At 34.1% G+C, this 26,306-nt stretch overlaps 1 protein-coding gene across 1 annotated transcript in view; it reads right to left on the minus strand.

The window, feature by feature from the left end:
• The window catches only part of LOC138711730 (glucose dehydrogenase [FAD, quinone]-like), a 95,542-nt gene extending 71,412 nt beyond the window's left edge, over positions 1 to 24,130 (minus strand). Inside the window, exon 1 of the mRNA XM_069842893.1 lies at positions 23,783 to 24,130. Within this exon, the coding sequence (XP_069698994.1) occupies positions 23,783 to 24,115 (333 nt within the window). The 5' untranslated portion in view covers positions 24,116 to 24,130. The remainder of the gene's footprint in view (positions 1 to 23,782) is intronic.
• Positions 24,131 to 26,306: the final 2,176 nt, after the last annotated feature.

A 26,306-nucleotide genomic window follows, 5' to 3' on the forward strand; every position in this document is an offset into this window, starting at 1 on the left:
TTCTAACCGACAACCACACAGTGGCACAGAAGTATGCCTTGCCAGTAAACACTTGCATAAGACTACAGTTTGTCAGTATCACTGTCTGGTGAGAGGGTAGAAATTACAGATTTATTAGTATTGAAATCTCGTAAACTGGTAATTAGAGATTGTGTTGCAGATACTGTATTCGTACACTCGTGCCTTGGCAAATTGATAATTTTGCTTTTAGGAATAAACTTATACAGTTACAGATCTCTGTAACGTTAAACAAGAACTATGGAACTGGCAGGTAAAAGTGGCGAACGAGTTATAAAACTTTAAATTAAATTAATACTTACGCCTGATTTTAGTCCTTTTCATTTGGTAATCACAAGTACATTACTGACATGGTTGTTGGAAGTTACAGCACTATTACTTTGTATGTAGCATATGACAGCTTATAGGGGGAAAAGAATAACTGTAGTAACTTTCGAGGAATATCACTTCTGTTGACGTCATACAAAATATTGTCCAATATTCTTTTGAGAAGATTAATTCCATATGTAGATGAAATTATTGGGAATCATCAGTGTGGTTTTTGGCGTAATAGATGGAATATTGATCAGATATTTTGTATTCGACAGATAATGGAGAAAAAATGGGAGTATAAGGGTACAGTGCATCAGTTATTCATAGATTACAAAAAGGCATATGACTCGGTCAAGAGAGAAGTTTTATAGAATATTCTTATTGAATTTGGTATTCCCAAGAAACTACTTCGATTAATTAAAATGTGTCACAGTGAAACGTACAGCAGAGTCCGTATAGGTCAGTTTCTGTCAGATGTTTTTCCAATTCACTGTGGGCTAAAGCAAGGAGATGCACTATCACCTTTACTTTTTAACTTTGCTCTAGAGTATGCCATTAGGAAAGTCCAGGATAACAGAGAGGGTTTGGAATTGAACGGGTTACATCAGCTGCTTGTCTACGCGGATAACGTGAATACGTTAGGAGAAAATCCGCAAACGATTAGGGAAAATATGGGAATTTTACTTGAAGCAAGTAAAGAGATAGGTTAGGAAGTTTTATTTTATTTTATTTTAGTAGGTTATTTTACGACGCTTTATCAACAGCTTAGGTTATTTAGCGTCTGAATGAGATGAAGGTGATAATGCCGGTGAAATGAGTCCGGGGTCCAGCACCGAAAGTTACCCAGCATTTGCTCATATTGGGTTGAGGGAAAACCCCGGAAAAAACCTCAACCAGGTAAATTGCCCCGACCGGGAATCGAACCCGGGCCACCTGGTTTCGCGGCTAGACGTGCTAACCGTTACTCCACGGGTGTGGACGTTAGGAAGTAAATCCCGAAAAGACAAAGTATATGATTATGTCTCGTGACGAGAATATTGTACGAAATGGAAATATAAAAATTGGAAATCTATCCTTTGAAGAGGTGGAAAAAATTCAAATATCTTGGAGCAACAGTAACAAATATAAATGACACTCGGAGGAAGTGAAACACAGAATAAATATGAGAAATTCATGTTATTATTCGGTTGAGAAGCTTTTATCATCCAGTCTGCTGTCAAAAACTCGGAAAGTTAGAATTTATAAAACAGTTATATTACCGTTCTTCTGTATGGTTGTGAAACTTGGACTCTCACTTTGAGAGAGGAACAGAGATTAAGGGAATTTGAGAATAAGGTGCTTAGGAAAATATTTGGCGCTAAGAGGGATGAAGTTAGGTCAAAGACGCGACGTAGATAACATTGTTGTGCGGGTTTTCGGCTTTGTGGGCGCGGTTAGTCTTCCTTTCTCAATCGTTGTTCAATTCTAAACGGAACCCAGTATTGCTAATGTTATTCTGTACGTGAACGGAAGTGAATTCTGTTACTCAGATGAAGCTCTGAGTTTGTATAAGTCGGTCAGTGTATAGTGCTTGTGTCAGTAATAGTGAAGAAAACGTCAAATTTTTTCGATCGTGTGTAAGTTCAGGACGGAATGATTCTCAGCCCAGACCTTCATCAGTTCAGAAAGAACTCCAACGAAGAAGAAAGATTCTGTTGGAAGAGGAACAAAATTAAGAAAACAAACATCCACCGCTGTAAAATCGTGGTAGCGTCTTCCCTCCCGAACCTGGCGGGCCGGGGTTCGATTTCCCGCTTGGGACGAGTTGCCTGGGTGAGGTTTTTTCTGGGTTTTTCCCATACTCCTACGGATGAATATCAGGTAACTTTATCAGACGTATGAAATCCCACTGATTCCCGCCACTTCCTTTCCTCCCTTATCATCCTTTCCTTATCATTCCGGTTGTCTTCTTGGTTTTCAGATCGCGCCTGCGGCGACCCTCCGAAGCCGCTGACTTTCTCGGCCGGTCTCCGTGGATATGTCAAGCATGGTAGCTGGAGGTTCACATCGTTTAAGGGGGGAATGTGGGTGGTGGGCTACTGGGGTGAAATGGTACACAGATTTGGATGGCTGGCGGGACTGAACGTTAGGTTGTCAGCAGTTAGGTCGGTTAGGCGTAGGTGCGGTCGGTTGGCTTGGAACTCATCCCAGGGCACACAATAGACCTCAGGTCGCGATGCACAGGAATGTTCCCCTCATTGGAAATTGTACAAAATGTGAAACTGTTTATTCGTGGGCTTATTGAAGGTAACGAATCACTAAGCAGCAAAAATGTTAATTCGAAGCAACTGGCTGATATTTATTTATGGTGCACAAAATATCGCAGATAGACGTAAATCTGTATAATACACTCAAGGAAACGTGTGAACAGAATCAAATTGCTTTTCGACAGAATAGATGACTTTACTCGTGATCTACTATCAGGGACTGGAATCGTTTACCTGCAGACTTACTAAAGGCTTTACCAACAACCAAAAATGCATTTAAAAATAGGCTTAAGGACCTTACTAATAGACGGTAATTATACACAGTATTTAAAGGGTGTAAATGATATGTTGTTATTGAAGTGTTGTATAAGTGAAGAATTATGTTGTGTCAGTGAAGTGTGTTGTATCAGTGAAGAAGTATGTCGTGTCAGTGAAGTGTGCTGTGTAAGTGAAATGTGTTCCTGTCAGTGAAGCTTTATAGTTTATACAGGGACATCATTTTATTTTTACTTGCATTTTTATTGTACCTGCATTTCTGAATGTTATCCACTCTCACCCCTTCACTAATGTCCTTGCTCCCGTCAGACACACAAACATACGGCCGCTGTTGCATTCGAAGTCTTCAAGCAGTGAAGTAAACACTGCAGTGTATAGTGTGTTTCAGAAATATGATTGCGTTTTCTATAGCAGAAAGAACCTATATTAGTAATATCGTACTAAAAATTATATTCAAGAAACGATAAATTCAATTTCATAGAATATGCTTCAAAATGTTTTTAATAATATGCGTACTGAATTGAAGCCTGCATTGTAATGAACGGCAACCATTTTCAGCAACTTGTTTAAAAATTCAGATTAGCTTTTTTGAATTGAGGTGGCTAGAAGCAAAGGGATGCTAGTGACATTTGTAATAACATGAGTTAAGTGCATCCAGTGTAAGCAAAAGTATCTAAAATTTTAGTGGCAAAGGGATATTTTAATCGCATCACACATTAAAATTTAAATAAAAAATTTCACCGATTTTACGAAAGCTTAAATATTTAAACCCCATTTTCTCAAAAGTAACTTAAGTGCACTTACAGCCCTTTACTTATGAGCCCCTCAATTTAAATGCACTCTCTATATTATATGATAACATCAATAATTAATATGCTAAGTAAAGTAGACATTACATAACGAACATAGCCGCCTGAAAAGTTGAGTTTTTTTAAAAAAAATGTTACTACTCTACTGTATTTTGATAAATTCCGTAAAAGTGATGATCAAACTGAAAATCGTAATATCGTATTTCCCTACAACATAAATGGATACACTACTTTTCTCCCTTCCTATAGCTAGTAAAATGATTTGTTTACATATTGCACTAGTAACATCAAACTCCTGTAATGGAAGGGGGCAACAGTGTTTCCGAGTAGAGCCAGGTTAATGTTAAAAATGTTCATAAAAATAAAGTGATGTCCCTATAGTGGCAGTACAAAGAATTTGAACAGTGAAATGTTTTTGAAGTGTTAGTGAAATCAGGATAGAATCAGTGAAATGTGTCGTAGTTCCAGTGCAGTGAGTGAGTTGACAGCGAAATGAGTGTAATGTTGAAAGGTACTTGTGCAGATATGAACATATACTCGTGGGTTTTAGTTCGATCTTAGTTTTAAGATACAAATTAGAATATTTCAAATGTTATTTTAAGTGATCGTTTCATTTAATTTAGTATATTCCCTGTTGTTGTTGTTATTATTATTATTATTATTATTAGTATTAATTATTAGTATTATTAATTGTATTTTTAATTAATAATTTTATTATTGTCATTATTGAGTGTAATTGGTTACCACTGCCACCGGGTATATACCCATTGCAGTGTGAATACATACATACATACATACATACACACTTCGCCGAACCATATACGAACTGCACAAGAAAGAAGTGGCACTTCTAGCAAGCATCCTAGCGCAAATGATGCGGGATAAGACAGTTGGTGACGACTACGATTTTCCATATGGAATTAGGACTGTTAATCGGCTGATGCATAACATGCGATTTTCTTATAATCTCCCGAGTCCTAAGATATTTGTTGTTTTATTTTTGAAGTTCAGTATAATTCTACACTTAAAAAAAAAGTCACTGACATGAGGAGAAATGCTGAAAAAGTTCTGCAGATTACAGGTAGGGCACAAATGCAGGTATATTATACTATACTTCGAGTCTCTGCACAAATATCTTATATCATAATCATGTGAAGTATGGTATAATTTACTACACTCTCAGGTCTCGGGAGGTTAAGACTGAAAGAAGAAATAAAGGCCCGCTCCCACTTAGTGGAATCGAACGGAATCGAAACGAAAAGTCTGCTGCCGCTCACATGTAGTGGAATCGAACCGAATAGTACTTTTGTGTTTTGTCATACGAAAGAGGATAATTCTGCACAAAATTTATTAATCTTCTTTCATATTAAATTGTTATTTTTGTGTACGTACTATTTCAGCAATAACTTTCAATAGCAATAATAATAATAATAATAATAATAATAATAATAATAATAATAATAATAATCTATACTAATAATAAATCTGTAGCCGAAATTTTTCTGGTAATTTTCGATTTTCCAAAAATAATTGGTCCTAACATATATAATTAACCATCCTGAAACCAAAAATCGCATTTTTGAAATTTTTGTTGGTATGTCTGTCTGTATGTTTGTTACCTTTTCACGCGATAATGGCTGAACCGATTTATATGAAAATTGGAATATAAATTAAGTTCGTTGTAACTTAGATTTTAGGCTATATGGCATTCAAAATACTTTATTTAAAACGGGGGTTATAAGGGGGCCTGAATTAAATAAATCGAAATATCTCGCTTATTATTGATTTATGTGAAAAAATGTTACATAACAAAAGTTTCTTTAAAAATGATTTCCGATAAGTTTTATTCTTTACAAAATTTTGATAGGACTGATATTTAATAAAATAAATGAGTTTTAAAATTAAAATAACGCCATCAAAGACGGTGCAATTAATTAAGAACAAATGACTTCGTCTATAAGGGGCATTGGACAACAACAATCGAAACAGGGGCCTTGGACATCAACAAACGAAAGCTATTAAACATAGCCTACAGACAATGTTTCTGTGTTTGTATGAACTAATATCAGAAGCTAAATTAACCGATTTGTATAATTAGTTATTATTTCACCATTGGAAAGTGTAGTTTCTCTAGATGGACATAATCCTATAATGTTATTACAGTAACGTCTGAGTAGATCGAGGTCAGGTAAGATTAAAATAGCTTCTTATGCACAGAAAATTTGATAGGCTATTTTGTACATTCGTTTTCTGTATTTCTTAAAATAATATTTATGTACACTCATTTTAATCTCGGAGAATTAACGAACAACGAGAGTGTATTGATTCAGTATGCAGTAATAGTACGTTAGCTTAGCAATCCATTATTTTATAATTCAAATTTTAACTAGCTCAATTGAATCGTGTTAAAATACATAAAATATATATGGAATTAATGCAATGCAAAAAAAAAAATTGGGTAATGAGTGAAGCAGATTATGTTGCGCTGTTGTAAAAGTTGTTCCCTGGATCAAACGTCCTATTTTAATTATGTAATTACTTTATATTTATTTCTAACAGGTGCAGCGGAGCGCATGGGTACGGCTAGTAATAAATATATATAATAAAAAAGAGAGGCTGAATACATAATCACAAACAGGAAAATACATTCTAGTATACACGTATTAACTAAAAAAAAAAGAATTAATACATACGAATATAATCTCACAACTAAAGGAATAGTACAATTAGTATGATCAGCATGGCATGGGTTACATTGAGACAATGACAATTACCTAGATATTACTGTTAATGGAAAAATAAAGTAATGACTGTATAAAATATTAATAATGATAATAATAATAGTAATAATAATTGTAATTAAATAAATAAATAAATAAAAATTATACGTAAAAAACTAATTCTGTGCATAAATTAATCAAGCCGCCAAGAATGGATGTGGTTCATTTGTTTTAACGGATTTTTCACGAGAACTTACGATCATACCCGAAACAAGAAATTCTGTTCCGGCAGTGGAAAAAAATATTGTAGCTCCTGTGTTCTGTTCGATTCGATTCGACGCGCCGCTTTCTGCTATCTTCAATTTAAATACATTGTGAAGAGAAATTCTGTTCGATTCGATTCCGCTAAGTGGGAGCGGGCCTTGAGAGAGCCGAAAGTGATGACATTGTTTGTTGGAGGTATACTGTATAACTTCAGCAAATTAACAGCTGAAGTCCGAAGTTTGTAACGACGAGTATCTAGGTGAGATATGGTTTGATACCAACACTTGCGAAATGAAAATCTGGATAGATGATACTGAGAATTGTGTAGTGACAGTTCCCAGACAGAAAGGATAAAGATTAGTTATTGTACACTATGGAGGGAGGTCTGCATTTGTAAACGGGGCGCTCTTAGTAACACGTCATAAGATGGACAATGTACCTGCTGACTACCATGGTTCAGAGACGCGGAAATGTTTGAAGAGTGGTTTGAGAACAGTATCTTAAAAAGACTTGACGAGCCATCGGATTTTGTCTGTGACAACTCCAGGTAGCCTACTACAACAGTATTATAGGCCTATATTTCAAGTTTTTCTGAAGTTCTTCTTCAGATTTATTTAATGGGCAGGAATAAAGTTTTAGAATTATTTTTTTAGGTATAATTTTTATTTATTATTATTATTCCTATTATTATTATTATTATTATTATTATTATTATTATTATTTTACACAGTCATTACTTTATTTTTCCATTAACACTAATATATAGGTAATTGTCATTGTCTCAATGTAACACGTGCTGTGCTGATCATACTAATTCTACTATTCCTTTAGTTGTGAGATTGTATTCATATGTATTAATTCTTTTTTTTTTTAGTTAATACTTGTATTCTAGAATGTATTTTCCTATTTGTGATTATGTATTCAGTCTCTTTTTTATTATATATATTTTTTATTATTATTTTAAAGTTAATACTGATTGTGTATATGTATTCAATCTCTCTTTTTTACTTAATTACAGTATGTTTATTATTATTAAGTTAATATTTGTATACCGGTATGTATTTTTCTGTATGTGATTTGATCCTGGTTGAGTGGAAGAGAAGGCCTTATGGCCTTATCTCTGCCAGGGAAAATAAAACTATTATTATTATTATTATTATTATTATTATTATTATTATTATTATTATTATTAAAGTACTTTTAGCAAGTGTGTAACATTGAAATATTATTCGCAAATGTCATTCAATGAAATTGCAGAGAATTATTCTAAACGGAACCTCGCTAAGGATATTTTTCGCCTTAAAAATTGTCGTCCTCGACCGGCTCTGAACCATGAACCTCGTATTTAATAGCAAGCATGGTAGCCATTCGGCCACGGAGGCCCATGTATTACATTAGAAAAGAAAATTAGGCCTATGTAGATTTGAACTATGTCCGAAACATATAGCCAGTGCAGTTAGTATTCTTGACTTTCGCCGTTACTCCAGGCGACAATTTTATGGTCAATTTCTCCTTCTTGGTTCAGAGGACATATTCATCTGAGATAATTGGAAGTAATTCAAATTTTCATGCAATTTTAATCGTGTAATTTGATGGTTGAAGCCAAGAGGCGTGAATATTCTTTTTGGATTTGAACATAATGTTTGGATATGCAATAGATTTCTAAAGAGCCGTGGATAGTCACGTTAAATAGGAATCTACAGAAAACGGTTCCAGAACGGCTCCTTCACATTAACGTGAAATGTTGAGCTGGTGTTCTTTGTTTTCCAGAAAGAGGCGTGCAATTAATTCATCTCAACTAATTATCTAAAAATGGAAACCTGTGTTTCTCTCTCTCATAATATACTTAAACATGTGATTAAATTGCTTCATGTTAGCGCCACATATTTATTCGTGGTCATGCATAAAAAAGCATTTAAAATCGATCTGTTAGGCCATACGAGTACATGTAAGTGGTATTGACGGCCAGAACATTTGATCCGACAAGGCAAATGTTTTAAAGAAGAGAATATAGGGCACCAGGAAGTCGGCCAAACAAGGTTAAGATCGATGGAGAGGTTAAGCAGGATCTACGAAGACAAGCACAAGATAGGACCACAGTCTAGTACATACAGTCACGAAGCTCAATACGTAGTAAATATGCATCCATAGATAATTGCTAACCACTAGGATCGCTAATATCGCCTCATTACAGACAATGCGAAATAGTACCGGCACAGTCTATTGTTCCTAGTATCCTCACAACTCAAGCTTCGTGACTGTATATACTAAACTGTGATAAGACCATGTTGAGGAGACTTTTTTGCGAAAACCGAAACCAAGAAGAGCTGTAGTGCAAATGACAATCGTGATGTATTACGTACGTATGTAATTTAATGTAATATTTAGGGAGCGGATTTTTATGTGCTAAAAAATTTAAATATATTTATTTTTATGTGCTAAAAAGTACGAAAATATTTGCTAAAAGTAAAAAAATATTTTTTTTTTAAATATGACAAAAATACCTTACTTAGCTTGAAAAAATGTTACTAGATACCACCAACCACACTTGAGTGCTAGTAGTTGGCCGAGAATTGCAGTGAACGACAAAGGTCATCTCCAAATTCTCGATCACAAATGCATGCCGATTATCTCTGAACAACGACTTATTCTGTGAAAACGATCTTTCCACATCACAGGACGTCAGACGTGCATATTTAAAGAGAGGAATGTCACAAACACATACACAGTCAATTTCACCTACAGGCACATCCTCCAATACTTGAGCAACTTTACAAATTTTTTTATATCCACTGTTTTTTCCAAACACATTCTGGAATTTGTCCCTTAGTAACTGTACTTCTGAACCTGGTAGCGAGTCTAGTTTAATTTCCATGGCACGCACCTCCTTAACTGTTTCAGACAACAGGTTTTTGGATGTTTCGAGTTTTTTATGGTGTCTCACAAAAAGCTTAAATTTGCTAATAGGAAAGCCAAATCGTTTTTTAAACAACCATCTTTCAGTATATCTTGAAGGATATCGATTGACGAAGCCCGATAACAGGGAATCACAAGATGTATTGCCTTACTTGATAGACATGAGCGAGAGGCGAGAGATTTGTTTAAATTAAATAATGTTCATACCCGAGGTCTTATCTGTTGTGTTTCACAAACAAAGCGTGGAATGAACTCGTCTTCAGCAACTATCAGCATTCTAATTATGTGTTGCAAGATCTCTCCTCCTTGTCCATGTTAATTTATTCTCTAATAATAACATTGATATGCTGCCTAGCAGTTCTCAGAACTTGAGGCGATACTCTTACGAAAATGGATCACGGATAGATCACACAGCGCTTAGAAACACGAAACAATCAAGAATTCTTAAAAAAGATAATGTACTTCTGAGTGATATAATTGATTTAGTTTTAAAATATTTAAAAGTTCTTGTAAAAAATTATTTAAGTAAAAAAACTCCAAGATTTATGTGTTTATAATAGATTTCCTGAAAATATGTATTTACATAATTTTTTTGTGAAAATGTGTGTTTTTATGTGAAATAAAATTCGGGTTTTAAACTTGAAACTTCATGTTCGCAATTTTTAGCTTTGTTAATTGTGTTTTATCACACGCAAAAAGAATATTTAATTACATAGGAATCCGCTCCCTAGTAATATTATATATTCAGTGTATGATGGAAACGTGTGAGTCAGCTAGTGAAATGAAAACAGAACAAAATAGAAACGATCAGCTGTTGGAGGCAATATCTAAACGAATGAAGGAGTTGAAAAAGAAGGAAGAGCCGGAGAGGGGGACTGGTGAGAAGGAGAATATGTGTGTGTGTGTGTGTGTGTGTGTGTGTGTGTGTGTGTCTAATGCCTATCTACTTCACTTTGCGTGATTCGGGTTCCGCATACTGAGGATAGATGGCAGGACTGTGACCCATTTTCAAATTGCACACCACTTCGGCGGGCCACGTTATGCATGATGTGTATCTGTGAAGAGTTGTGTCGTGTACTAGGGTGAGTGTATGTTAAATGTTCGTGTAAGTATAGTGTAGGGAATGGGTGAGGATGATGATGAAGTTAAGGAAGGGAGAAGGGGAAACCCGGTGCCGGCACGTAGCCTACTTCTGTCGAATAGCACCAAGAGGGCCTCCAGGCTTAAGGGGCGAATCATTATTAAAATTAAAATTATGGTTTATTTAACGACGCTGGCAACTGCCGAGGTTATATCAGCGTCGCCGGTGTGCCGGAATTTTGTCCTGCAGGAGTTCTTTTACATGCCACTAAATCTAGTGACATGAGCCTGTCGCATTTAAGCACACTTAAATGCCATCGACATGAGCCGGGATCGAACCTCGGGCACAGAAGACCAGCGCTATGCCAACTGCGCCACTCAGGGCGATGACGAATCACTATCAACATTGACATATGCCTTCTCTTCGTATGCACTGCGGAGAGATTTGGGATTTAACCAGGCATATTGGTGCACAATCTAGTGATTAGAAGTTGTGCACCGCCATCTTTCCTACGACGTAGATATTTTACATTAAAATCGAACCCGGGCCGGCTACTCTGGAGGCAGACACGCTACCACAGAGCTAACTCGGCGGACAAAGGAGAATATGAGAATGTTAAAAAAGAAGAAATATTACGATTTAAGAAGTTGGTGTGAAGGGATCAAATGAAAAAAGGAAAGGGTCAAGGTTAATGGGCTAGAAGTGAGGGTATTATGAGTGTGGCCAAGAAGGTTTGTTACGTGGAGAAGTGTTGTTTGAGTGTGGTACGTATGTCTTGAAACGAGGGTTAAAGAAGTAATAGAACTGAGAATGGACCAAGAACAATAATAGTGAGTGAATCTTGTTGTGCTGATTGTTATTATTATTATGTATAGGGGAGGACAGAATCTATTGTGTGATTAGAGGGGAATAATTAGTCAAATATGAGAGTATATGGAGGGTGGTCGTTAGAATAGATAGGGTTGGAAATGTGTTAAGTTATGGGCTGGAATTTAATTTTGAAAACCGATCAGTTTTAGTATAGAAATCTGTAAATAGTGATGGTGAGTCCCTGAATACAGAAATGTGAAGGGCCATCAACCACTTGGATGTTTTACTTACTGATAATAAATCATATCATATATCATATCATATCATATATCATATCACATCATATCATATATCACATCATATATCATATATCACATCATATATCATATATCACATCACATCATATCTTATATCGTATCGTATCATATTATAACATATATCTTATATCGTATCGTATCATATCATATCATATCATATCATATATCACATCATATCTTATATCGTATCGTATCATATCATTATATCATATCTTATCATATCATTTATCATATATCATATCATATCATATCATATCATATCACATAACATCATATCTTATATCGTATCGCATCGTATCGTATCGTATCATATATCGTCTCGTCTCGTATCGTATCGTATCGTATCATTTATCATATATCATTTATCATATCATATATCATTTATCGTATCATATATCATATATTATATCATATATCATATATTATATCATATATTATATCATATATCATATCATATATCATATCATATCATATCATATATCATATCATATCATATCATATCATATCATATCATATATCATAATTGTGATTTGGGTTTCGGTGTAGGTTTGTAACTTCGTAGAGCTACAACCATTGGCCTACTAGAATTGCTTTAAAGCCTTCTGTTCTGTTTTCCATATTATGAAGAACAGAATCACCCTGACTCCACGTCACGAGAGTCCACCCCGGTTTCATATTCTTAAGTAATATCGTTAAGAAGAAAGTGACAGAGCATTAATCGAATTCCTAGAATTACGTGAAATATTTATGCTGTTCTTGATTGTTATTGTCAGCTTGGTTGTGATTGTAAGATCGTATGTAATTTGAAATGAAATGCTTGTATTTATTTTCATATCTGTCTTTATACTCCCCACATTTAACTTCCACAAGGTGAAGCCTTCTCGTTAACTATTTCATAATCGCTTCCTCATTCCAGGAGGCCTAGTCTCGAGACAATAATGCGATTTACAGTCGAAACTATTCACACGTCAATATGACGCCAGTCAGTTGTTTAAAATTGTAATAAATATTAATGAGTTACGTATTACAGAGAATTGTATTCATTTGGAATTTAATACCACACTTAAATGCTTTAGAATTAACTATTTCTGTCTTTGTATTAGCCGCATTTATTAACGAACTCCATTTGTGTACGAATAATAGCGTAATCATTTCATTACAATGTCACATTCCTTTGTTTCTCCTTTATGTTTTATTACAGCTGGCTGAGTTCGAAATTAGTTTGTTTTAAAGACATCGTAATTTTAGTAATCCAAGGTCTGCTGTAATTAGTGACGTCACCGTATTGATAGAAAGTGTATTAGATCTCTCGAATGTCAAGCTCATAAGCCTCTCACGTGACAAATAATATATTCCTGGTGTTCGATCATGATTTTCATAATGCTAGTATACACGTTATTAAATGTAATATGCATAGATTAGAAAAACAGTTCATGTGTGTGGCCTAACCATGCAGCATTGTATCAAGGTTAGGCAATAGCACGTTTGCCTGCTGATCGGGAGCTGCGCCCGGGTGTGGATTCGATTCCCGCTTGAGCTGAGTCCTTGGTTTGGTGTTTTCCGAGGTTTTTTCGAACTGTAAGGCGAATATCGGGTCATCACATAGCGAATCCTTGGTCTCATCTCGTCAAATATAATTTCACTACCACAAATTTCGTCGAAAATAAATAAGCTAATAGTTGATACAGCATCGTTAAAAAGCCAAGTAGAAAAGAAGTAAAATTACTGCTGCAGCCGTAGTTAAGGGGGAAGGTACGCCATTGCCCTGCAAAAATTTAGTGAAATTATTTTTTTTTATCTCAGCTGCTACAAGTAATTCTTAAAACTTCCTGTTATTTAACTTATTTTTAAATGTTGCATTTATAATAAATTTGTGTATTTTTTGTCTAGACAGTGAAAGCAAAAACACAAAAATTGTAAGAGTAGTACTTCCTCATAATTTTGAATATGAGGCACTCAGCGCACCAGTGACCCAACCCACAAAATTACATTTCCACTTTAGCTCGATGTAGCAGTGCGCGAAATGATATACACAAAGGAAACTTGTGCTGGAATCTCGTAGAAAAATTGGGAATGATGCTTAGGCGATTTACACTTTGGAGAGAATAATATGAGGAGCTCTTTAAACGAATAAAATCAATATACACTTTTTGTGAATTGGGCCATTTATGCGCCGAGCGCCTCCTATAGGCTATATCAGTGACGTCAATTCAGTTTTTACTTTGAGGAAGGACGAGATTTTTTAGGGAAGACCTTATACGGTATAGTCTATCGCGTGGCATACTCCTCCCAATTTTCTCTAAAATGAACAATTTTCCATAAACTTGACCACTGGGATTAATTTGATCATTTTTAATTGGGTTATTTTACCACGCTGTATAAACATCTCAGGTTATTTAGCGACTGAATGAAATGAAGGTGATAATGCCGGTGAAATGAGTCCGGGGTCCAGCACCGAAAGTTACCCAGCATTTGCTCTATTGGGTTGAGGGAAAACCCCGGAAAAAACCTCTTCCAGGTAACTTGCCTCAATCGGGATTCAAACCCGGGCCACCTGGTTTCGCGGCCAGACGCGCTGACCGTTACTCCACAGGTGTGGACAATTTGATCATACAAATAAAACAGAATGATACTGTCGCTTTGAGAGATGACATTTTTGTTTCTTGTAATTGGCTATGCAGCTAAATTGTAAAAATTGGTCTACCTAAAATTTCCGATTTCATCTGCCCAAATTCTATTCTAGGCAGAGCTTAAATATTTATTTTCCCGCGGGTGACGTCATGCAGAAAAATCTTAGTTTTAGAAATGTAGAAATTAATACAAAAACACTTCCTGTAAAATCCAGTCTTAAATGTAATTCAGCACGTTTTACTTCACCTGTGCTTATGTTTTTAAGGGTTTACAATAGTAGCTCAGACGCAGTGTACTGTCTCCAAAATCTTTAACAAGTCGTCGTTATTAAAAAAGCAGGAAACTATATTCTATGTTCTATGTTCTTCCTCTGCTCTAAATCAATTACATGCTCTCAACAACGACACTCAATCACAGATGGCTTTATGGTTTGAATCTGATGGTTTCTTGCTTAATCAAGAAAAAACTATCAACATAACTTTTACCCTAAATTATCTAATAAACAAGGACAACAGACTCAACTACACAAAATTTCTAGGACTTTTTATAGACTCCAGCTTAACATGGGATAATCACATCGAATACATATGCACAAAGCTATCAAGAGTTTTATATTTGTTAAAGAAATGAACGACTTGCGTTTCTCAAAATTATTTAAGATGTGCCTACTTTTCTTTCAGTCGATAATCCGATATGCCCTAATTTTCTGGGGAAATGGAACCAAAATTGGAAGCGTCTTGATTTTACAAAAGAAAGCCATTAGAATTTTATGTAAAGCAAACTATCTGGAACATTGTCGGCCACTTTTCAGACAATCACGGATTTTAACAATCATAAATTTGTATATATACGATCTAGTACTTTACACTCGACAAAATATCGACAATTACTCATTAGTGGCCAATATACATGATCATGAAATTAGAAATAGTGAACAAATTAATATTCCATATTGTAGATTACACAAGAGCAACAAAAACTGTTTTAATTATGGGGATGAAATTATATAATAAGCTCCCCAGTCAATATTATAAATTACCAATCAATAGCTTCAAAACTATATTTTACAATTGGTTATTAAATAATCCTTTTTATTCTGTTGCTGAGTTTTTCAGCATAAATTTGTATGAAATTGTATTTTAATAAACAAGTTTAATTGTAATTTAGTTAGTTTTCTTTAATTTAAAAGTTTCAAATTATTTCATGTTTTCATTGTATTATTTAAATTTTACTGTTTCTTTTATTAGTGTTTTTAGAATGTGTTTATATGTTTTTCAATGTATTCTGACGAAGCCTAAAATTGTAGGCCTATGTCTAATGGCCAAATAAATTGAATTGAATTGAATTGAATATAGATGTTAGGGCATGTATTCAGCTCAGAAGTGTCGTCACATTTCGTCATTGTTCCTGCAATAACTCTTATAAGCAAAATATGAAAATTTTCAGTAGGAAGAAAAAACACATTTATTCTGCTATAGCAGTAGTGCATAGGAGATCGTGAATTCTTACATTTTCGAAAGAAAGAAATATAATTACATATAGGAGATTTTATTATTTGCTGTATTACTATTTAAGTTATTTAATAGAGCAAAAATCTGAAAATCGATAAATATGTCACATAGGAGTTAGAGTTACTGCCGGAACAACGACGAAATGTGATGATACTTCTTAGCTGAACACATGCCCTAACATCTTTAAACAGTAAAGTAGTAATATCAAGAACTCCGAAAGACATGAGTTTAATTGCACATAAAATCTACTGTATCTTCACGATAACACAACTTATGGAGAAACGACGAGAATATAACCTACCAACTCTAATAGCTTTTATAGATTATGTAAAAGCTTTTGATAAAGTTAAAAGAAATTTGCTATGGGAAGTAATGATTAAAAACTGTTTTCCTCAACATCTTATAAGAGTAATACAAAGTATGTATACAAATACAAAGTTTAAATTGGAGAAATCCATAGAAGAGAATAATTTAGTAGAGATTAATTTAGGAGTACGACAGGGGTGTCCATTATCGCCTACCCTGTTTATATATATATATATATATATATATATATATATATATATATATATATATATATATATATATTAATGACGCAGTTGTACGATGGCAGACTATGCTTAAAACACATTTTAAAATAAAAGGGAGAAACATTGATACACTGTTGTTTGCTGACGACCAGATCTTAATTGCAGATTCGGAAGATAATTTACAAAGAGCCATACATGAATTAATAATATTACAAGTGAATATAATCTTCAACTCTCCTATGAAAAAACGAAAATAATGGCTCTTAAAGGAAGAGATCTGTTAAGAGCAAAAATTTGCATAAATAATAAGCCCATCAAACAACAAAGTTATTTTAATTATCTTGGTTGCATTGTGTCATATACCGGCAATAGAGATGTGCAAAATAAATTAAACACTATGTGGTACAATAAAAAGAACTTTTAAAAATTGTAATAGGGCAACACTGTTAAAACTTTACAAAGTAATGGCGATCCCAACCTTGCTTTCTGGGTGTGAAAGTTGGGTCTTGACTGTCTCACAACAGAAGAAAATAGAGGCTGCTGAGATGAAATTTTTGAGACAGGTGGCAGGTTATAGACTCATAGACAAAAAGAGAAATGAAGATATTAGAAAAGAATTGGAAATTCAGAGTCTAAATGAAACAATCATTGAATACAGACAAAGATGGCGAGATCATATACAAAGAATGGATGAAGATCGTATACCACAAATAATAAATAAGTATAAACCTGTAGGTAGAAGAAATGTCGGCAGGCCACGGATGAGATGGTCGGATCAGTTTTCTTGAAGACGGAACGAGCCACAAGGCTTATGCCGTGATGAAGATGATGACGATGATAAAATCTACTCCAGGTAACAGTAAAGAAAGCAAATTGTCAATTCCCGTTTCATACTATGACTGTGGACTACATAAATTTATTTTAGACGCTGAAAATATTAACATTCAATTATGCAGAGGATTAAAACACCAGATTTTCTGGTGCATTGACAACGGGACACGGTCTGGATGATACGTCTTTGCCACAAACAATTTCCTGAATTAGATCTACTCGTTTTTTACTACTAACGCGGTTGTGGAAGTTAAATATTTTATTAATAAAAGTACAGTTCTCACATTTTTCTTTAGTACCTAGTGTTACTTAATACAGTGGTACCCAACCTTTTTTGACTGACGACACACTTTACTGAACGTCCATGAGATCGCGAACATACTTATTTGATTTTATTAATAATATTATTAATATAATAACAACTTTTCTTCTGCAGAAAAAGGTGGTCGAACTCTGTGTAAAATATTTTTTTAGCGGACGGAGAGATGAGGTGTAAAAATTTTCGAAATTAATCCTGAACTGTGTGAAAAATATTGAACTTCTACTCTAATTTTAGGATCAAAAGAGATTACTGTTCACTGCACGGGAATTTTGTCGTTTTAACCTTATTTTCGTCCAATTAAAATTTCCAAGATCTAAGCGGAATTCAAAGAAGAATTATATTAAAATAGTAATATACGTTACAAGAGCGGTATGTTGACGTTTTCATGTTCGAGGAAAAGATTGAAAAAGCGAAACGTAGTTACTTCGGAACACCAAAATATCTTTCTTCAACATTGTTGCTATAAAAGTTTTCTGTGTTTACTATACTCCAGCAGGCCGTGATATACGTCTGTCTTTTTTTCCCCCAGTCTATAAATGCGAACTTAAAACAAACGGTAAGGTTATGTAATGATTTATTTTTCATTTTAATATTTTAACAATATTATTTATATAACATATTGCAGTAATAACATCGGCATCTGGAATCTTGTTGATTTTTTCACGGCTTCCTTAATGTTACTTGTATCAGGGATGCAATAAGTTTCGTGGAGTAGTAGACTTTACTTAATTTTTGCAAATATTTAAAAACAATTAACAGTGCAATTTAGGTGAAATTGCAGTGGTAAGTTTCCAATTTATAATCATTACTATGTTAAACGTCTCTAAAAATAATATGTTAAAAGCCTAAAGCAGTAAAATGAATGTCGCGCTTAAGCGGTAAGAAGAGGGAAATTGTTATGTGTGTTACGTTGGGAATACTGAATGTGGTATTTCACACTTACCGCGTATTCGTTCTGTGCGGAAAACAAGCAAATACGCACGATCTCGCACAAACATAATTATTCACACATACATCGGTTCCATTATGAAAAATGCAACAGAAAGGTCCCTTCCAGCACAAAAAAAGTACTGATAACAACTCCTATGTAGTGTCGGACATCCAGTGTTGTAGATATGTCGATTTTAACACGCAATCGAAAATTCTAAAAGAATTAGCAACAACTTGAGTGGCATTAGAAAAAAAAATCAAAGGTATGTGTAAAAAATTCCAACCTATCTGTGCTGCATGTCCGATAAAAGATTTTTTGAAAATTCGCCTATTTAAATTAATGTGAAGTCTGCGCTTGGTGGGTTGCATAGAGTTTCTCTACATGGCTGAAAAACTGAACTGAACATTGTTGCAGGTGTTCACGTTTCATTGGTAAAGTCTGTCTCAAAATAAAATGAACCATATTGAGGACTTTGTTGCAAATAAAAAATGTGTTTTAAAGAGACTCTGGATGCAATAAAATTTATTTTTCAATTCCAAAATTTCGCGACACACTCCATGGAGCACACCGATTGGGAACTACTGACGTAATATACAACCTTCCAGATTTCCAGAGCCAATAGCTCATGTTATATGTAACAAAAAAGCTATAATATCATATTGGTGGAAGGTTCATAGTTTTTTTCTATTTTCAGAAAAAAATGTTCCCCCCCCTCAAATGTTTAACAATCTCTTATTCGGTAACTATTGTGAGTAGGATCGTGATTTTTGTCCACATCGATAGAAAATCTAATAAAGAATAATTTATTTCTCTGGCGTATTTCAATAGCATCCACGGTTTTCGTCTAAATTTAATTTTTAAAACCTCTAAATTCAATATATTATTTTAATGTACCGAAGTACATATGATATTTCCATGCAGATATTCTGCGTCATCATACGATGAAAGAGTAATGGAACGGAGAAAAATTCTCTCCGGCGCTGGGATTTGAATCCACACATGTGATTTAAGACGGCGCTTATTCCGTCGGATCCCGGCCAACTAGTCACTCATAACGAGTGCACCTCAGCACATGTGTGGACTTCGGTCCTACGTTCATAGACATCTATGACGTAGTGTAGAAGGCGGCCACTAGAGGGAACCCAAGAGTTGGAACTTAAACTGAGACGATTCTGTCCGACGCCGGGGTGGGTATCCGGCGTGGCTTAGTGGATAAAGTATCAGCACGTAGAGCTGAAAACCCGGGTTCAAATCCCGGCGCCGGAGAGAATTTTTCTCCGTTCCATTACTCTTTCATAGTATGATGACGCAGAATATTTGCATGGAAATATCATATGTACTTCGGTACATTAAAATAATATATATATATATATATATATATATATATATATATATATATATATATATGATATGCGTAAATCACTTCGTGATTTAAGACGGCGCTTATTCTGTCGGATCCCGGCCAACTAGTCACTCATAACGAGTGCACCTCAGCACATGTGTGGACTTCAGTCCTACGTTCATAGACATCTATGATGAAGTGCAGAGGGCGGCCACTAGAGGGAACCCAAGAGTTGGAACTTAAACTGAGACGATTCTGTCCGACGCCGGGGTGGGTGTCCGGTGTGGCTTAGTGGATAAAGCATCAGCACGTAGAGCTGAAAACCCGGGTTCAAATCCCGGCGCCGGAGAGAATTTTTCTCCGTTCCATTACTCTTTCATCCTCTAAATTCAAGCCATTGCACGATGCGAGCAAGTGGCAACGTCTTGACAGAGAGCAGCTCACCTACCTAGACATACCGAGTTCGATGATGTCTTAGCTATATCTATATCACGAGTAGAGTGTGTTAGCGGCTATGTTTCCGAACTACTGAAACTTCAAACTTAAATTTTTAATTACCCGTGCATTTAATCACAAAACGTAATATAGATGTTCATTCATTTACGTGTACCCTGTATCGTCCACACTTTTGGAGTAACGGTTAGCGCGTCTAACCACGAAACCAGGAGGCCCGCGTTCGAATTCCAGTGGGGACAAGTTACCTGGTTGACGTTTTTATCCGGTGTTATTCCTCAACCCAATACGATCAAATGCTGGATAACTTTCGATGCTGGACCTCGGACTGATTTCACCGACATTATCACCTTCATCGTCCCTTTAAATCTGCAAGGATATGTCACTTCCATACTATGTATATTTTTTTAAATCTTTAATTTAAGGGGAGAGGATGGTATTTTTTTTTAACTTTTTTCCTATTCGGTTTCAAATATTAATTTTTTGTGTGTAGAGAGCTCATAGCTGTGGCGACTCAACCAAATATAAATATTTTGAAAACAAAATTATTTGGGGTCCAGATTTGAAAAAAAATATACCCAATGCAGGATTTTACTAAAACCGATATATCTAAACCATTTTTAAAGATAGATTCAATAAATGTTTTGCAATGTACTTGCAAAAGCATGATCTACAAATTGTCTTTAACAGAATTTTAATATTAATCCCTACGTTTGTAAAATAAGCAATTAAAATTTTATAACATTTCTTTTTATATTTTTTTGCAAACAAACGGACGTATATTTAAAATGAAGTCAAGTAACAAAATTCTGTTACAGAGAAAAGTTTCCTAATAGTCTAAATAATGTGTGTTCTAAATTTCATGCATGTATCTTTAATAATTCAGAAATTATATCCATTTTTGTTTGGCAGTGTAGCAAAAAAACGAAGTTACCGAAAACCGATCAAAGTTGGCGTGTGATATAAAAATTCATACCGCAGGAAGTTTAAAAATGCCGTCCCAACATCTGGTAGGGACACAAATACCCACAAAATGTTATGCAATGCATTCCATACATATCAAAGAGTATTTCAAAGAAAAAAAATTAATTTAATTTACCGGAAAAGGGGGCGAGAGATTTAAAAATCCATAACGCAGGAAGTTTAAAAATGCCGTCTCAACATATGGTAGGGGCACAAATACCAACAAAATGTTATGCAATGCATTCCATACATATCAAATGGTATTTTAAAGAAAAACATTTTTTTTTAATTTAATTTACCGGAAACAACAATAAAAGGAGGCGAGTGATTTAAAAATCCATAACGCAGGAAGTTTAAAAATTCCTTCTCAACATTTGGTAGGGGCACAAATACCCACAAAATGTTATGCAATGCATTCCATACATATCAAAGTGTATTTTAAAGAAAAACATTTCTTTTATTTAATTTACCGGAAACAACAATAAAAGGGGGCGAGTGATTTAAAAATCCATAACGCAGGAAGTTTAAAAATTCCGTCTCAACATATGGTAGGGGCACAAATACCCACAAAATGTTATGCAATGCCTTTCATACATATCAAAGAGCATTTTAAAGAAAACCATTTTTTTAAATTTAATTTACCAGAACAACAATAAAAGGGGGGGGGAAGTGATTTAAAAATCCATAACGCAGGAAATTTAAAAATTCCGTCTCAACATCTGGTAGGAGCACAAATACCCATAAAATGTTATGCAATGCATTGCATACATTCCATACATATCAAAGGGTATTTAAAAAAAAAAACATTTTTTTTATTTAATTTACCGGAAACAACAATAAAAGGGGGGAGTGATTTAAAAATCCATAACGCAGGAAGTTTAAAAATTCCGTCTCAACATATGGTAGGGGCACAAATACCCACAAAATGTTATGCAATGCCTTCCATACATATCAAAAGGGATTTTAAAGAAAACCATTTTTTTAAATTTAATTTACTAGAACAACAATAAAAGGGGGGGGGGAAGTGATTTAAAAATCCATAACGCAGGAAATTTAAAAATTCCGTCTCAACATCTGGTAGGGGCACAAATACCCATAAAATGTTATGCAATGCATTGCATACATTCCATACATATCAAAGGGTATTTAAAAAAAAAACATTTTTTTATTTAATTTACCGGAAACAACAATAAAAGGGGGCGAGTGATTTAAAAATCCATAACGCAGGAAGTTTAAAAATTCCGTCTCAACATCTGGAAGGGGCACAAATACCCACAAAATGTTATGCAATGCATTGCATCCATTCCATGCATATCAAAGGGTATTTTAAAGAAAAACATTTTTTTTATTTAATTTACCGGAAACAACAATAAAAGGGGGCGAGTGATTTAAAAATCCATAACGCAGGAAGTTTAAAAATTCCGTCTCAACATCTGGAAGGGGCACAAATACCCACAAAATGCTATGGTATGTATTCCACACATATCACAGAGTATTTTAAGGAACTTTTTTTTTAATTCAGTCATTTTTCACCAAAAAATACCATCCTCTCCCCTTACGGGGGTGGCAATTAATCTATCTTGCCTCTCCCGCAAATGATATGCACTGAGTTTACAAAAATACGATATTTATAATCACTTTAGAAATAGAATATCCGTGTAGATATCACTATAATATATTTTGACTTCTTCAGTGACGATTACAGAAAGAGACGATAGCAACTGCAGCACTACGAAATAATCCTTAGCGATGTAACCTGACACAGTCTTAAAACCCTCAGCAGATTTCCAAAAGTGAAAAGCTCTGGTGAAAATGTACGCGATGCAGTGACGATTCATTCAAATCTGAAGACCAGAGAGACGTTCGAATTAAAGAGATTAGACGCGAAGTCCTAATCTCTCGTCGATAGCTTTTCAAATCCGAAAATTCTTAGGTACAAGACACTCAGGCGTGTCTACGGAGCGAGGAAATAGCGTCACGCATTAATGCTTGCGACAAGTCGATTCGTGTGAATTGTTCCATTCTGTTTGCTGCATAAAGGCGTCACACTCTTTCAAGTTAAAATAGAGCGTTAATGTCTAGAAGTTAATCGTTGTTTGAATGTTTCCAACTAATACTAGCTTACGATACGAATGCTATTTTTATCACTCTTAAATATGTTAGTTTCTCAGTGATAACTACACATTTATTATAGGCTACTCACATTCACTGCACTTGTTTCGATGACACTGCGTAAGAAAGACTGTCACTGTTATTACCGTCACTATTAAATTGGTTGAAATATGATTTTATTAGTTATAAAATGATGAAAACACTGTCGATTTCCCTGCACTTTTAATATCTTCTTCTTCAGTGTAAGAACGTTAATTTCAGATTTTGTAATTCTAACTTCTTCCAACATATAAAATAAAATATCAGCAGTTTAAGCAAATAATGTAAAAATCTCATTATATTAAAATCATAATCATCTTGACATTGTTCTGGAGTTTCTGTACTCACCTCGGAATATGTCCTGCCGATTTGCACGAGGGTGTGGTGAACCAGAATGTGCTGGCACGTAACTGTGGCTATGACTGTCGGAATGACAACCCGGTCTGCAGTTTTGCTTGCGGAGTGTTGGTAATTTCCTGTTACTGTCTTATGTCTCTTTCTCGTTTCACTCGATAAACTCGAGGAACTCTGGTGGTGTTGAAAACCGCCTGAATGTTCGTACTTTGATCTGCACTTTCTTTTGTTAAGAATAAAGAAAGAGAACCAACAGAGACGGGTACGCCTCAGAGGGGAGTGGAGAATAATTGAATCTCTAAGTAATTCAGAAAAATATCCTGACATTCAAAGCAGATAACCAAAGTATTTGCGTGGAGTAGAGTGGGGGTAATTGCTGTGAAAGAGAATGCGTTGATTTAACATTTCTGTTAAATAAAGTGTGCTGAAAAAACGCAGTGGTGGGAGATAATTGAACGAAAACAGAACGTGTTTTAAAACATTCTCTTACAAAAAGTTGCTGGACGAGGTGAATTTATATGGTTATAGTTGGGACATATTCAGCTGAATGTTTAAACTGTTGTGTAATAGTAGCACACGAAATGAAATATCAGTGACTGAATTTCTGAATATCTAATTATTACATCACTATAGAATTCTTGCTTAATAACCATTTCTATTTCTGATGATTTATTAAATCAATACAACCGGGAAGCAAAGCAATGCCATGACAATTCATGTCATATCCGTCCTTATTAGCTTTGCAATGATCAATATGGTTCTGAAATATTATTCAAGTAGTTTCTTAGATTATAAAATTTATTTAAAGTTTTTTGATCATATGATTTATCATTTTTATTGCAAATTAATATTTGTTATACATATTACTAAAATAAATGTATCAACGTTTTCGCCTGTGCCGCATCATCAGATACTTAATCGTTTTAACGATATCTAAGCGTAAGTCCAATGTAGAATTATTCACTGTGATGAATTTGTATATGATATAAAAATAAAAATTTTAAATCATGAGTTATATGTAGTAAATATCTTAATATGGTTGTAGGAGATATGTTAATTTAATTGATTTGCATATGGATTTACTAACTTGCCGAAAATATAATACAGTATATAAGTACATAGAAGTCATGTTACAATGTTGTATGTTTGTTAAATAACACTGTTAAATATATAAAAATATATAAAATATTGTTATATGATACAATTTGACATGAATTTAAAATTATATGAAAAACTTTACTGACGTTATGATTCATTAGGTATTGTTATTTATAATGTTATGATAATGTATGTTTGTCTTTACATGTAATGCAATTGTGTTTTATGTTTAAAATTAAAATTATCTTTTATGTATAATTCTTGCGTATTCACCAGGTGATATGTGCGATGATGTGCAGTGATCCGTTTACATTGGAATGTTGTAAAATTATGCTGGCATATGGTGTTGGCTGGTTTCTTTTTTTGTGTGTGTGTGTCTATGTGTGTGCGTGCGTGCGTGTGTTTTTTTGTTTTGTTTTTCTAGGCCCTATTTTATTTTTAATATATATTAATGACTTAATAACAATTGACTTACAACAATACAATGGTGTTCATTATTCTTATGCAGATGACACAGTTTTATGATGCATATAGTCTAATAATTCAAATAATGGACTAAAATTAATAAAACAATAGTTTGACATAAATTATCTTTCTATCAACGGAAATAAAACCATAATTATTCCTTTCTCATTATCTGAAAAATGTAACAAACCTCCTACCTCTATATTAAGTATTAAATTACATAATTCTGATTATTGTGTTATACATTGTAAATGTCCGATTATTCAAGAGTCCTCTGAAGTTAAGTATTTAGGCATAATTTTCAATAATCATTTAAAATGGAACCAATACATTAATTACCTTTGTAATAAATTACGTAACATAATATATTATTTTGTTTTATTGAGGAATTACTTGTCAATAAGTTTATTACGCATAATATACTTAACTTTATTTCAATCGGTAATTTTGTATGGAATTATAGGATGGGGTAGCTCATTTAAATCCAATTTTAATCCACTTTATTTATTACAGGAGAAAATAATTAAAATATGTCTTCGTAAACCTATTGATTTTCCATCTCAAAAATTGTTTTTAGACTGTAATGTACTGAACATAAGACAAATTTATTATATTGTATTAATAAAATTCGTACATAAAAATGGAAATAATTTTGAATTGTATTCTCATAGTTATGAAACAAAAGGTATGAATTCTTTAAGATTATTTGAACCAAAATGCAACATTGTTACAGTATTTAATCATAGTAGCAATTTAGCCACAAGAATATGTAACAAATTTATATTTAAGTATCCTAATCTTGTTAATTCTAATAGTTCTAGCATTAAATTAAAAAAGTTATGTATGGATTTTATAGAAATTGAAAAATTGTAAATTTAAATTTATATATTCTAATTGCATAGTAGACATAAGACAAATTGTATTGTATAATTATTAATTTCAATTCAGGAATCCG

This window comes from Periplaneta americana, chromosome 13, assembly GCF_040183065.1.
Source record: "Periplaneta americana isolate PAMFEO1 chromosome 13, P.americana_PAMFEO1_priV1, whole genome shotgun sequence".
Classification (NCBI taxonomy): Eukaryota; Metazoa; Arthropoda; class Insecta; order Blattodea; family Blattidae; genus Periplaneta; species Periplaneta americana.